The 14,335-nt window shown below is 39.3% G+C and overlaps 1 protein-coding gene across 3 annotated transcripts in view; it reads right to left on the minus strand.

Annotated features, from left to right (window-relative positions):
• The window catches only part of rgs3a (regulator of G protein signaling 3a), a 75,132-nt gene extending 60,830 nt beyond the window's left edge, over positions 1-14,302 (minus strand). The window contains exons 1-4 of one of the 3 annotated variants that reach the window (XM_077737620.1): positions 14,217-14,302; positions 14,000-14,108; positions 9,851-9,923; positions 1,931-1,998 (exon numbers count right to left, since the gene is read on the minus strand). In XM_077737620.1, the coding sequence (XP_077593746.1) occupies positions 1,931-1,945 (15 nt within the window). In that variant the 5' untranslated portion in view covers positions 1,946-1,998; positions 9,851-9,923; positions 14,000-14,108; positions 14,217-14,302. Of the gene's footprint in view, positions 1-1,930; positions 1,999-8,100; positions 8,230-9,850; positions 10,072-13,999; positions 14,109-14,216 lie in introns of those variants that run through there. The other 2 variants (XM_077737622.1, XM_077737621.1) reach the window with 2 other exon arrangements.
• Between the last annotated feature and the right edge of the window lie 33 nt (positions 14,303-14,335).

Consider the following 14,335-nt stretch of genomic DNA (forward strand, 5'->3'; position numbering starts at 1 on the left):
ACTTCAGGTACAATGCACCATGGTATGATAATCAATATACTACTTTGATTCAGAGTGTTTCCATACATTCAGGATTTGTAGAATAACCGGAAGCCAGAACATTTATGTGAAAAAATGTAAAAGATTTATCGATCTGGAGGTTATTCAAACTCTCGCTTGGCAGCCAGCATCGCTCTTTACTGCGATACTTGGTCAACAGATAGATGTGTCAGAACCATTATCGCTGTGACAGTGAAGAAGTAAATATCGGCCGACAGGCAAACTGATGGGGAGAGAGAGGACTGGGATGATAATACATTAGTTTTGCCTGCTCATTCTGTTCACGTAGAATGGTAACAGTACAGAAAAAATGATCACAAATAAAAGCAGACCCATTTTAGATAAATGCACTGAAGCTGCACGGAAATTCCGAGGGACAGATCACGTCCACTCAATTAAAATCAATTTGATTGAAAGCATATGTAATTTTTTTAATGAGCTTAATCATTATTTTTAATTAAAAAAATAAAATGTACCACATTCATTTGTTTTAAATCACTTTTTATATACTTCAAGCGCTTCAGCACCAATTCTTTCATTTAATTAACTTACACAAAGACGTGTGCAACTATATATGCTGACAGCTGCCCTTTGCTGGCTTACACGGAACATAGAGGCAATAGGGGCAACAATAATTTTCTGTACAGCTTATCCTAACAAGAGTCCCGGGGGGTGCTGGAGCGTATCCCAGGTGACAATCGCAGGAGACAAGTAGACTGACCATCATTTGTGCTAAAACTCATACCTAAGGGTAATTTTGAGTTTTCAACCAGCCTACCTTGCATTGTTTGGGGATGTGGGAGGAAACTGGAGTACCTGCAGAAAACCCACGCAAGCCCAGGGAAGCATACAAACGCTACGCAGCGAGGATCTGGCATCGGAACCTCAACCCCAGAAATGCGAGGCTAACCACTCAGCCGCCAGGCCTCCCACTTTGTTTAAGTAAAAAAATAATATTAGATTTTTTATTTTATTCTTAACTTCAGACAGAAGGATTTGAACCACAAAAGGGTTTGAATGCATACATAAAAAACTGTAAAACAGGATTTTAAAATACTATTTTCATTGAATAACCCCATAATTTTGATAACATGCGTGAAGGTTTCAAACGCATGAGGAACCTTGGAAAAATCCCTGAGAATAAAATAATTAAAACATATTGTCAATATAAAATGTGTATGAAAGGAAAGGAAGTGGAACAAGGACATGATAAGAGAGAGAGAAAAAAGGAAAGGCCTAAAAGGTTTTTGAGTTGAATTGAAATGAGTTTGTCACCAGTCCATTTGAAGTAGCAGGTCGAAAAAAAATGAACATTTGTTGATTCGATGCCACTCCTTCCTATTTCAAATGGATTGGATTTCTAGCTTTGTTAATGGAGGTCAATGCTGTTTAGTGCTGTATGGTTTGGCCATAAATATTGCCAAAATGAAAAGAAAACCTTCTATTAAATCTGTCTTTATTATTGGCATAAATAGACCTGTTTGCAAATAACTTTTTTTAGCTATCAGGTGGTGCACTACATATTGCAAATTGTTCTCAAGATTTCACTACTCAAGAGTATGTTGGTTGCCCCTACCAACTGAGTAATGCGTACAAGACAATCCAAAATAGCAACACATAATCCACAAAGACATTACAATTCATTCCAATATTGATATGAATTAATTTACTATCAATTTTGTTTTTACAAAAGGTTTAGGTTGCAGCAGTACTTAATATAATTAATTTAAGGGAGGTTAAAAAACAAAAGTTAGAGGTGGGAACTGTCATAAGCACAATATGGATTACGTGCAAACTTAGCACCTCAACATAGAACATCCGTGGGACCCCGAAATAGAGCCAAGTAGATGGATGGGGCGTTCACGTAAACAAAGAAAGGTGCACTACTCACCGTTAAGCATTGCATATTCTCAGGTCGGTGTGTCTCAGGGGCAGCACCATGGTTCGACAGCACGGCCTCTGAAATGTAGACAAAGGAATCACGGGCTGACACTGTGCCTCTGGAGCACATTTCTGCACCCACAAAACCACCTTCTGGATGCAAAAGTCCCCAAAATAGTTCTGAGGGGCCATAAAAAAGTGAGGGGAGCGTAATTAAGGCCCGAGCGACCCGGGCCGACCGACCCGGCTCGACTGAACTGTGCCCAAAAAATGATTTAAACAACACAATGAGGAGTTTGGTCAAAATCCCACAAGATGCGAATATCTCACCAAAGTGCCCAAGAGAGGAGGAGTGAACAAGTGAGAAGGGAGGGAGGGCAAAAGAAGAAAAAAAGGAACTCCTCTCTCGCTCTATTATCTGTCCGTCACAGGGCTCCTGGGAGGGTTTCCATGGTTACAGGATACTCCCGCTTCATGTGTCCCTTTTAACCAATGCTCATAAAGGCCGCATTCAGCACACGGGCCACAATGTGGATTTTCGCCTGGCTGCCGATTCACACCGTCTGTGTTCGCAGCCTGTCTTGTCACTTTGTTCGCTTCCTCTCAAAGGTTTGGAGTTAACTTCCTAAAGAGAAGGCAGATCCTCTTAAACTGTCTTTCCAGGACTGCCACACCCTTTCCTGTCACATCTCCATCAACTGACTGAGTTAAGTGGGAAAGCTGGCAGCGAATGGAGGAATGTTAATATGAGGCCAAACTCCCAATTCAAGTAAATTAGACATATACTTGTGTTAATAAAATTGGTGGGACGGTGCATTTTAGGCAAGGGAAAACAATGTTTTTATAAACTCATCGGGTACCATGGACAGCGAACTATTTTAATTCATTTGAAAGATCCACTCAAAAGGGATTGGACTATGAGCACCATTAATGGCAGATAATGATTTAAGATCATATTCTGCCAACTCCTCTCAGGTTCAATGCATTGAAAGGTTACTCATGACAAACCAATTCAATCGCAGAAACTGGTAAAAATCACAAAATTTAAATAAGAGTTAATTTTAAATTGTTTTAGAATTTCTTCTTTGCAGTTCAAAATGCCAATGTAGTCTCCAATGGCGTGCTGATGTGTACCTGTTGATACTGGCACGAGAATAAAAATGTAATATAATAATAAATGAAATACTAAACAATAAAAAATACAATGATAGGGTGTAAAAACTTCACATTCCAAATTCTAAGTAATCCAGCACTTGCAAAGTTTAAATGCTGCCCAAGACCATGTACACTGACAAAGGAAAATTACACACATCACTTTTGGACACATTTCGGGCTAACCCCACAGTACTCTGTCCAGTTTCCAGGCTGCGATCACCATGGAAATGTAGAAGATTAAACAACAACAAAAAAAGAAGATTCCGTCTGAATCAAAAAACTTCAGGGGTCTGGCAAGGAACGAAAGCGGGGGGCAACCTGGTTGGCGTCGGGCCCAGAAGTGTCGCCTTTTGTCTGCTTAGGACATCGGACATGATGGCGTGGAAGCAGCTGGAAGCGTGAATGACATCAAAACGGAGGGAGCGTCGGTACGGCCAGTGGGAAAAGTATACAAGGGAGAGAATAAAGGCAGGGGGTCGGGGGGGGGGGGGGGGGTGGGGGATGAAGGACTACAGAAAGAAAAGAAAAGAAATAAAGATGTTGGCCGTCTTCCAGCGTGAACAAATCGACTCAACTCTTGTCAACACCACACTCATCCACTTGACACTCGCTCTCGCTTTTCACCTTCCGACAACGGCAAACAAACAAACTCTTGATTAATAAAATGGAGACTTGTATCACTACACCATTTTAACATCAATAAGCAGATTGATGCGAGTCAACCAGGGGTGGCAAACTCAGTTTTGTAGTTATCGTTTCTTTCAGATTGTATATACTACATACACATACATATATATACATATGTATATACAACATTCAAATAGACATAAGACAAAATGCAAGTTTTCTTTTTCTGGTAGAGCAAACAGAAAAATAAATTGTTATTTGAGAGGTCTGAAACTTCAAGTAACCTTTACGTGGGTGAATTATTTAAAGGCAAGCACACATTTGGCTTAACGCAAATTTTTTATGAAGGTATCATTTTTTGATGAGATGTGGTTATTTAATCCTATCTCTCTATTTTGGTAGTGGTTGGTTGAGCTAATTTCTACGTAAATTTAGTCAATGTACCACACACCAGCCAAAGATCTATTTCGACCACCAAATTTTTGATGAATCTCTGCTAAAAATAAACAAAACTTAACACTATATTCTTCTTCCGTAGCACCTGAAGGCTTCAACTAAGATGAAAATGTGGAAACATCTTCTGGGTTAGCATTTAAGGATTTATTGTACTATACAAGATGTAGTTTTGTAGTACTTTTACTATTGAATAAATCCATAGTGATGTCTTACCCAAACATATTCTAATACAGAACTTTAGCATGCTTGATTTCACAATTCACTGGTGGAAAAAGCCAAAAAAAAATAACATTTGGCAAAGATTTGAACCAAAAAATGCAGATGAATTCCTCAGGCTATATTGTGGCTTAGGATTTCGTATGACCGAAGCGCCCTCTGAGAGAATGATTCATTTCTAACATGAGGCCAAATTGAAAGACCGCGATGACTGTCGGGCATGCCATGCGCAGACGGCCTACGCTTGACACATTTCATTTTCACAAGACAGCCGGGGAGCATCTTGTCAGCCATGTCACAATGGCTTTCGTAAAAGAAATGAAGGAGAAAACATTGTTTTGATCAGGCAGAGGTTGCAAATCGTATTGTCATAATCAATTGATAAAACTTCCCTATTTTTACTTGACTATAAAGATAAAAAAAAACTAAATACAAAATTTAGCTATGTTATGTAGTCAGTGCAGAGCTCCACATGTATTTTTTTCAGGAGACAAAGAAGTCCCACATACAACATTCATATTTTTTCCATCCACTCTTTTTTTTCACCATCCGCTGCACAATCCACAAAACCAGTTAAACGACCTAACATCCCAAAAATGTGCACAACATGTAAATCTTCAAATTGGCCCAAAACGAACACAGTAATGCAGGAATGCCAAGAATCAACAGTGACCAATTAACAAGAAGTGACCCAAAAATAAAAAATGCCAAGCATTGGGTGCCATTGATGGCACTGAATATTAAATTTCTTTTGACTGGGACCGTGGAATGAACAACAACAAAAACAGCCGTTCATATGTCAACCTCATTGGTTGTCATTGACAGTAATAGACAGCCAATCCATTTGAAAGGGGATGGATGGTGTCCCTTTCCTGCCATGACTCCTGCTTCAAAGAGATTGGATGCCTACCAATTACAAACTCATGAATAGCTACTATGCACATTGCTACCCCATGAAATGTCATCATCTTGTTTCTTCTGCCACGTATATTACAACCAAGCACATATTTTAAAAAGCCCATTTTTAATAAATGCGCTGACTGGACGGAAGGATCTCTATGGTTGAGTACTCTAAGTTCCCAAGCTAAACCAGAAAGTAAAGTGTTCGCATGGAGCACCTGGCCCATTTATTATTCATAATACAATGAGCACTCACTTCATGGATACATGTGTCACTGCAGTGAAGTACAAATGTACTAGTTCTTTGTTACTTGCATGTACTATCAAAGTATGCTTGATTGCAATATGTTAAGGTCATCAATAAGATGGATACTTTACATGGTTAGATTTGCTTGTATAACCATTCTTCTACTCCTCCCATAAAAAAATAACCAATAGTAAAGGGATTTTTTTTTTTACAATTGAGGAATGTTTGGCTGCCATTCACGCCATTTGGAGGGTTCCGCCTCTCGGCACACGCTCAGTAGGAAGCTGGGCTTTTATTGTAGCCCTACCGTGTAATTAACTGTCATCGTCTGGAAGATAAGGAGCCACGCAGATGAACTGACAAATTGAATGGGACAAACGTACATTGGAAAAATGACTTTTGTTTTGATATTCTAGTGTATTTAATGTGGGGCAAAAAACTATTTACTGTACAATATTGTTCACTCATTGGCTGCTTATAGTGAGATGCATCCAGTTCATTTGAAGTGGGAGACTTGGCAGGAAATTAACTTTCCCGGTTGAAATGGATTGGATGTTCACTATTCATAATCATAAATTCAAAGCAAATGATTTGATCATTGATTGTTGATTTTGTGGCATTTCTGAGTCATTTTTTGCTGATTTGGGGGTATATCTTAGCCATCTTTTTTTCGTTTTGGAGTCACTTCCAGTTCATTTTGGGGTAAAAAGATTTTTGTGGATATTGTATGTATGCAAGCTGTGCAGAACGCCTAAAAAGTGGACCTCAAAATATGCAAATATAGTTGGGGACCAGGCTAACTTTTCTCCCCAAAAGTCACACAGGTAATTGAAAAGGCATCCCAAAGATGGACCAGGGCGAGATTGAAGCACATGCACTCACATCATTGAATTGTACAATTGATCATTTCCGTGTTTGTGCACGTCATTGTGCAGCAGTGCCATGGCCTACATTCTGCCAGCTGGCCTGGCAACATTCAAGTGCATGACATGAGTATGCACCCCCACGAGAGAGCGAGAGAGCAAGAGAGACAACACACCGCCATATGAATCTGATGAGACAGTAGTGGGGCAAGTATTACCACTGCATGAGATGATCACAATGTGAAGCCAGATGTAGAGCCTGTTTTCCACTGAAATCAGCTTACCTCTACTGCTCTACTCTTACCTGCATTATTGAATATATGTTAGCATGTGAGCTAACCTTTAAATAAGCCTTGCTGGAGCTTATGCCCTCCTACGCTCCATCAAATAGGAAAACTCCTTTTAAAATTGTATGAGATGCATAATTGCCTAGCTTTGACCAGTATTGGCAAGTACAGAGAAGGACATACTGTCTAGAAACTGTACAGTTTATGTAAAATTTCCAAATGACATTTCCTTGATTTTTTATTATATTTTGAAATCATTCACTACTGTATATGGCTGCCGAGTGGTCAGCGTGCTGGCCTCATAGATCTGGGGTCGAGAGTTTTATTCAATGTCGGTCCTCATTGTGTGGCATATTGTGGTCATGGGTTTTTTCCGGGTACTCTAGTTTCTTCCCACATCCCAAAAACATGCAGGGTAGGCTGGTTGAACTCTAAATTGCCCCTAGGTATGGGAATGACTGTGAGTGGTTGTCCGTCTCGTGGTGCCCTGTGATTGGCTAGCCAACAAATCAGGGCATCCCCCACCTGGTGCCCAAAGTAAACTAGGATAAGCACACCCAGCAACCCTTGTATGGATAGGTGGTTCAGAAAATTAAGGAATTACTGATTTTCAATCTGGACCAGGAAAAATAATCTCCATTGATGATGATTATTCCTCTTATTAGTATAAAATGAATAGTATGCTTTGTAATGCACCAAAAATCAACAGTAAGTGACCTGGATAAGGCAATCGGAAATGAATGTGAAATTCAGAAAAGACTATGATCCAAAAGGCACAAAAAGTGATTCCAAAATGCTCCAAAATGTACTGGAATTCCCCTCTAAGTACACTAAAATAACATGGAAAATGAACACTTTGCCTGCCATTGACAACAATCCCCATCCAATTCAAACTAGGACAGTCGATGTGGATTCAATATATAGCACCCTCAATGGCAGCCAATGAGTTAACAAGGAAATGACCCGAAGTTACTGAATTTCTATTCTGCGTTATTAACTTTGTAAAAAAATTGACCCTAAATAAAAATGTGCATTCCAATTTCATGCAGAGAATGGTCATCACTCACAATTTTTGTTCCAAAAACCTTTATTCTGGTGGTTGCAGTTTAAACTGCCTTGGGGGTTTTCCTAATAATTTTCCATATTTTTACGCAAAATGTAATTTTTTGTAAGTATTAATAACATCCACAATACCAAAGCTTTGTATGATGTAATTTTTGTTAAGATTCTTAAAAGGGAATACTACAGAGTGATGGTTTGGGGTAACGGGTGATACCATTGAAAGCTAAATTAAACGAAAGGGTAAGCCAGGGATGGTTAAAAGGAACGGTGTATTCGGGTAGGGAATCATGCCAAGTAGGAGGGAGACAAACAACTGTGAAATTTAACTTCTGTTGTGTCAAGAATATAACCTGAACAAAGTACTCACCTACAGTTACTGAGGAGCTTCATGCACACATACGCAAGCATGCATGCACATGGATGGAGCGAAGGGGAGCCCCGCACCAGCAGCCCGAGCAGAGCAGCACTGGAGTAAACTCATTGTCGCTCTACGGCGAGTGAAACGCGTCAGGCTTTGGTCCAGAAACCCCTCCCTCCCTCCATCCTCCTCCCCCCTCGCCTTCTCCGCGCTGTCACTCTCTCGAAACCTCGCTTTCTTCCCAATTTCATCCCTCTCCTAAACACCACGCGCTCAAAGAAATCACAAGGATTTAAGCTGTTTTATTGGCGTTGTATGACATGTGTGGCAAGCATTAAAAGATTTTCAAAAGCAGGCCTCCGAAATGTTGTAATATACAGAGCAATTTAAAACATAGAAGTAAATTAATCTTTCTATGCTTAAATACGATCCACTCATTGCCTGACATTGATAAGCCTATGTGACCAATTCATGTCAGTCGGCAGGGGTGAATGCAGATTAGTAGTAGTAGTAGTAGTAGCAGTAGTTGTCAGAGGGTGATATTTATTTGTAGTAAAATTGTAAAAATTGATGAAAAATAATAATAATGCAATCCCTGAACTTCATAGAACCTTTTTAAATCACACAAACATAAATACACGTATATTTACATATACATATGTTGATATATTAAATAAATGACCATATCAAAATGATCTACTGTACCGATAAATTGATTAAGAAATATAATATAATAAATACTTATAGTTACTTACACCTTATGTTGATATATATTGCATAACCACAAAAGTACAATTCACTTGTACATTTGAGAGCTCAAATTTGCATTGGCAGTGTATGTGTGTGAGTGTGTGTGTGTTTGTGTCACTCGTCACGGAGTACGAAGGGCAGCTGAAACTGTCTCATTACCAGCAACAATCGGCACATCTCTTGCTATGTTCAAGATTAAAATCCCTTAAAGAAAGGCTGTGACAGGTCGTTTAAGATCGGGTGGTTGTTAATTAAGCACGAGACTGCATGGAGGAGAGAGAAGAGAAGCACATTTCCATCTGAGCCGAAATAACCCAGTTTTAAATTGATTTCTTCATATGGGCCAGTAGGATTAAAAAAGACAAAATACCTTTTTTTTTCTTTCCTCCTATTTGTAAGCCCTAAAATACAAAGTAATACTATCAAATACTATTTCATGGAATAATCTAGTCCAAATCACATCTTTTTGCACCCAAGTCCGAATTTGGGTTGCCTGATTTTGAGGATTGGCCAATATCGCATAAACTTCTTCTTCACAAAACATACATTTCCTTTGACAATCGCATTTCCCAATTTGAAAAAAAAATATTTAAAAAACAATCTTTTTACCTGATTCTGATCTTATGAACATGATGTGTTCAGATTTCCAATCACGTGATCAGATCAAGGACATCCTGTTATTATACTCCTGGATTATTTTGTAGTTCATAGGCCTTCACTCATTCACTGCCATTGACAAAGATAAATGTTATATTTAATGGAACTGGGAAAGTTGGCATTGAGTGATTGTTTTTTTTTGGGGGGGGGATGGATGGCAGCGATTGTTTGACAGCTGCCATCCATCGTGGTCAAAGTGGAATGGACATCTATCCCTGTCAATGGCAGCCAATAAGTTAATCCTTAAAAACAAAAATGCTAAATTTTAAAAACCCGATCTTTTTCAGCTGATTCTGAATCTTTGAAAAATAACTTGACATGGCCCTATTTCAGATTGACAAAAAATTCTTACCGGTGTCATGAGAGTTGCGTTGCACTTGCACGCCAGGTCCTCCTCCAGCCAGGAAGTGCCATCTTCGGACTTCCTAGAGTGTTGAAAACACACACGTTGTTGTCAATCGATACCATTTAAAAGCATGGGACCTATACCAAAATACAGAGAAATATAATTTAGCCCACTGTCTTCCACCCAGGCCCACACAGTCACTATTCACTCTCTTTTAGCTTTTTTCAGCAACTGATGACCCCCTCAACAACCCCCTCCTCACCAGCCTCCTGGGCCAGATGGTGTGTGTGTGAGTTACATAAAGCTATGCTGGGCCGAAGCAGTGGTCGTCTGATTTGTAAAGTGAATGATGTAGACACACTAGTGCAAAAACAGGGACACAAGAGGACGTCACGGGAAACACGCACGCGCACTCGAGCGGTGGAATAGAAAAACATGCAAACAAGACCCATCTTTTTTGTATTGAAATAATGCCATGCTATGAGCAGTGACAATAATCTCCGCTTTAAGAGCATCTTAACCGAGTGGACAGATTTCTGCAGGCAGTGGGACACAGCAAAAGGGGGGAGGGGAGAATGGTACAGTACACACGGAGAGACGTGGAAGGATTAATGCTATTTTACGATATCCTTTTTTATTTAGTTTTAAAAATTGGGTGAAGGCTAAGAAATGGGAAAAACGAAAAGCCTATTAAACACAGTAGGGATGTATTTTTTTGTGTTGTTTTTCGGAAAGGTCATCCATTAAGGGCATTAATGATATAGATTATTTTTTTAAAGCATTATGAATCATAAAATGCATTTAGAACCCTCAGTATGTGATAGAAATTAAATACACCAATAAAACTCAATTTTCTTACTGCCATTAACAGCACTAAGAAAAACGTTTATCACTGCCACCCTCCAACTTCAAATGGATTGGACATCTATTACCGGGTGCACCTTGGCAAGAGTAAAAAGAAAGTTTTAAACTTATTGGCTGTGATTAACAGCAGTAAATGTCCAATCCATTTGGAGTCCTGCCATAGAACTAATTTAAATTCACAGGATGATTGGACTCCAAGTGATTGGACGTCTGTCATTGTCAATGGCACTGACAGAATTTAAAAGCAGACCTTGATAAAAGCGGTGACTATGTTGTGGTCCGGATAAAAGGGTCCTTTTCATTAACGCAAGGTTTCTCTCTGCTTTCAATGACGTGGACAACTGCGATCATAAAAAAGGATCTTGTCCTTTTCCTTGGAACACTTCATCAGCCTCGGCGCTTGTTGTGTTTGATCAAAAGAGCGGTTGACCATGCATTTGGGAGCCAAATACAACAAAACAACAAAGACTAATGTTTTTTTGTGCTTTTTAAAATGTTTCTTTTAAATGCATGTTGGTGTTGAATGAATGAAACTGGAGCAACTGAACCTTTTTTCTAAATCCGACCAGAATGAAGGCTAGTTAAAAGCATACATCCCTTTTAAGGAAATGAATATTCAACTAGTGCGATTGCCTGGTCCCCAATTCAGTGTGTCCTCTCCCTGGCACCTGTTGTTAGCTGGGATAGGCTCCAGCACCCCCCACGAAACCTTACAGGGATAAGCAGTTCAGAAGATGATTACTCAACTATATCATAATAGTGTAAAAATATTCTTCTTTGAGATATATATAATAAGTTCAAAGCTATATGTAAATTCATAGTTTTGTTCACAATTTTTGAGATGTAGTCTTTTCATTTTCTTCTTCCAAACAGCAAGAATGTCCTGTTCCTGGATGACTGACAGCTGCATCTTACCAACAGAAGACAATACTACTATGAGGACATCAAGATGAAAATGACTATTACATGTTTGAATGCCAATCGTCTTTCTCTGTGGTCTCATGTCGTTCCAGTCAGTCAAATGTCTCGGCCTCCTTCTGCGGTGCTGTTCACAAGCCTCAAGAGCCTTATTGACCGTGTCGACACGGCCCGGCGCTAACGTTGGCTTTGTGCCGCTTGTCTAAATTTATCCCACTTGGAAGAACGCGGGCACGCGCTGATAACGCCGCTGCCGCCACCCCGGGCCCCCGCTCGCACGGTGGGTACCGGGGATGTTTGTCGTTCCCACACAGAGTTTGGCATGCGGGGACGTAGAAGAACAAAGTGAGAACACCATTTTAAACGACTGAAACAGTAGATCAGAGTACTCTAAGCACAAAGAGCAGCTGTGAAGTTGACTCAAAAACCATTGGCATACCACAGGTGTAAGCTAAAAGGCAAAGCATATATTAGTGGACAGGAATAGGTCAGTGACTATTTTCACTTCAGCAATCGACAAAATAATCTTTTTTTTAACTCATTGGCTACCATTGACGGCACAAAGCGCCCAATCCATTACCTCCAGTACTATCAATGGCATCAAATATGTTCATTTGAATTTAGAGTCTTAGGATAAACCAAATACCAAATGACCTGTGTTTATGACATTTAAGGGCAAGAAGGTCATGTCGCCGTAGCACCCCATGTTTCGGCAACAAAGACACTATCGGAAATGGGATGAGTGATTTACATCAAAAAAGAGGAAGAGGAGTGTCTTTTGCCCTCTTTCCCCACCTTGGCTTTAATTTGGCTTTACTGCCTATTTGTCACATTTACATTTGAAAGCAAGGCACCCTGCCGGCATCTAATAAGGCCAGGCTGAAGGGACATTGACAGCCTTTGTAAAAAGAAGAAAAAATGGCTTTTGCCCCAGCAAGAAGCATGAAGTGAGGATCCACGTTTTCTGTGAGAACCAGGGTCCTTTGGCGAAATTTTGTGTAAAGGACTCCATTCTCCGCCGTGCATGTGTTCAAGTAAAATTGCGGGTGAGCTGGAGTTCAGCCCACCTCATTTTTGGCAAGTGCTGAACTGGTGTTGCGCAATATAGAAAAAAATCTGTCATCATCTGGGTGATTTTACATCAATATGGATATGCCATGATATAATAAATTTGCAGAAAAATTAAACAGTTATAAAGGCTTTTTGCCATTGATTGTATTGAAAATAAAGATTGGGTTTAGGGTTAGATTTAGGGTTAGATTTAGGGTTAGATTTAGGGCCAAAATATTTGTTTAGAATCTTACAAATATTTTATTCATAAAATGGCTGCTGTGACTTTGCTGTACAAGTAATTCTGAGAAACCCCATTAAAAGCAGACAAAAGCCTGTATAAACGTCAAAGATTAAAAGACAAAATCATGTTATTGACGCGCAAATTGAGTCAGTGTCTGTGCTTTTGTCTGAATAACGTAGCTAAAACGTTGATTGGGTTGCAAGACGGTAATCTATATTAATCCACGATTTAACACACCTCTGGGTTCAAATGTGACTCAACAAACAAAGCAGCAGTATTATTTGACATGCCACCCGGCGACAGTGTTCGAGTAACCCACAGATGAACTTACACATATATATATATATATATATTTATATTCATGTTGCTAATCCTCCAACGCTTGCCAATTCAGAAATCTACAATGATGCGATTTTTGTTGATAAAAATCACTCATCTAGTCCTTTCCTGCATATTTTTTAAATATAAATCATCTTTCTTTTTTCACCACACAAAAATAAATAAATAAATAAATAAAACACAGGGTTATTTGGGTCCTTTATCAGCTAAAATGAAGGGCAAACAAAAGGAGAATTATCCTATGCTTCCTTGAAAGGAAACAGGTTTGGATCACTTTAATGACCTTCCTGCCTATCTATTACTCACATTGGCCACAAAAATACACACAGTGTCTGTATGTCGAACACGTGCTGATGTTGCAAATAAGTTCGGGGCAAAGGTCAAAAGAAAAACAAGTTTGCATCCAATGGAGAGAGAATTCAATCATGGAAATATAAAATTGGTAGTTCTCAGAAACAGTCTATACTGGCAAGACAATGCTTCCCCCTATGGAACAAAAAAGGAAATGCAGTTTGCATCCGAAAGCAGGGAGAATACTACTAGTGTCAAAACAAAGATTATAGTTGATTTAAATGTATAATTATGGAAGTAGGAATCCTAGAAATGATATACAGTAAATAAAACCAAAAATGCGCTAGATCCCGGCAAACAGCAAAAAAGTTGCGCAGTTAATTGGCTACATGTGAAGCTATTGTTTTTTGTACCTGAACGCTTTAAGTAGCAAAGCGTCTTTCACTTACATTTAAGCATGTTGTGTGTAGAATTCATTCATTCATGTTCAACACCGTTCATCCTTGTCGGAGGCACGGGGTGCTTGAGCAGATCTCAATCTCGACGCGGGAAATATATCTAGAACAAAAAGGAAGTTCAGAAATCTTATATAAAAAAGACTTGATGGGTATTCGCGAACAAAAGAAGTTTGTCATGAACTGAGTAGGAAAAGTAATTACTGCTTACAATTTACTCTGTCTTGTGAAAATAAATACTACTTAAAAAACTATCTCTATTACAGTGTGACATAATTTGCCACATTAACTCTCAATAACAACCTCACGTGTCTCAAGAGAAGCGATACT

The sequence above is a fragment of the Stigmatopora nigra genome, chromosome 17 (assembly GCF_051989575.1).
Source record: "Stigmatopora nigra isolate UIUO_SnigA chromosome 17, RoL_Snig_1.1, whole genome shotgun sequence".
NCBI lineage: Eukaryota > Metazoa > Chordata > Actinopteri > Syngnathiformes > Syngnathidae > Stigmatopora > Stigmatopora nigra.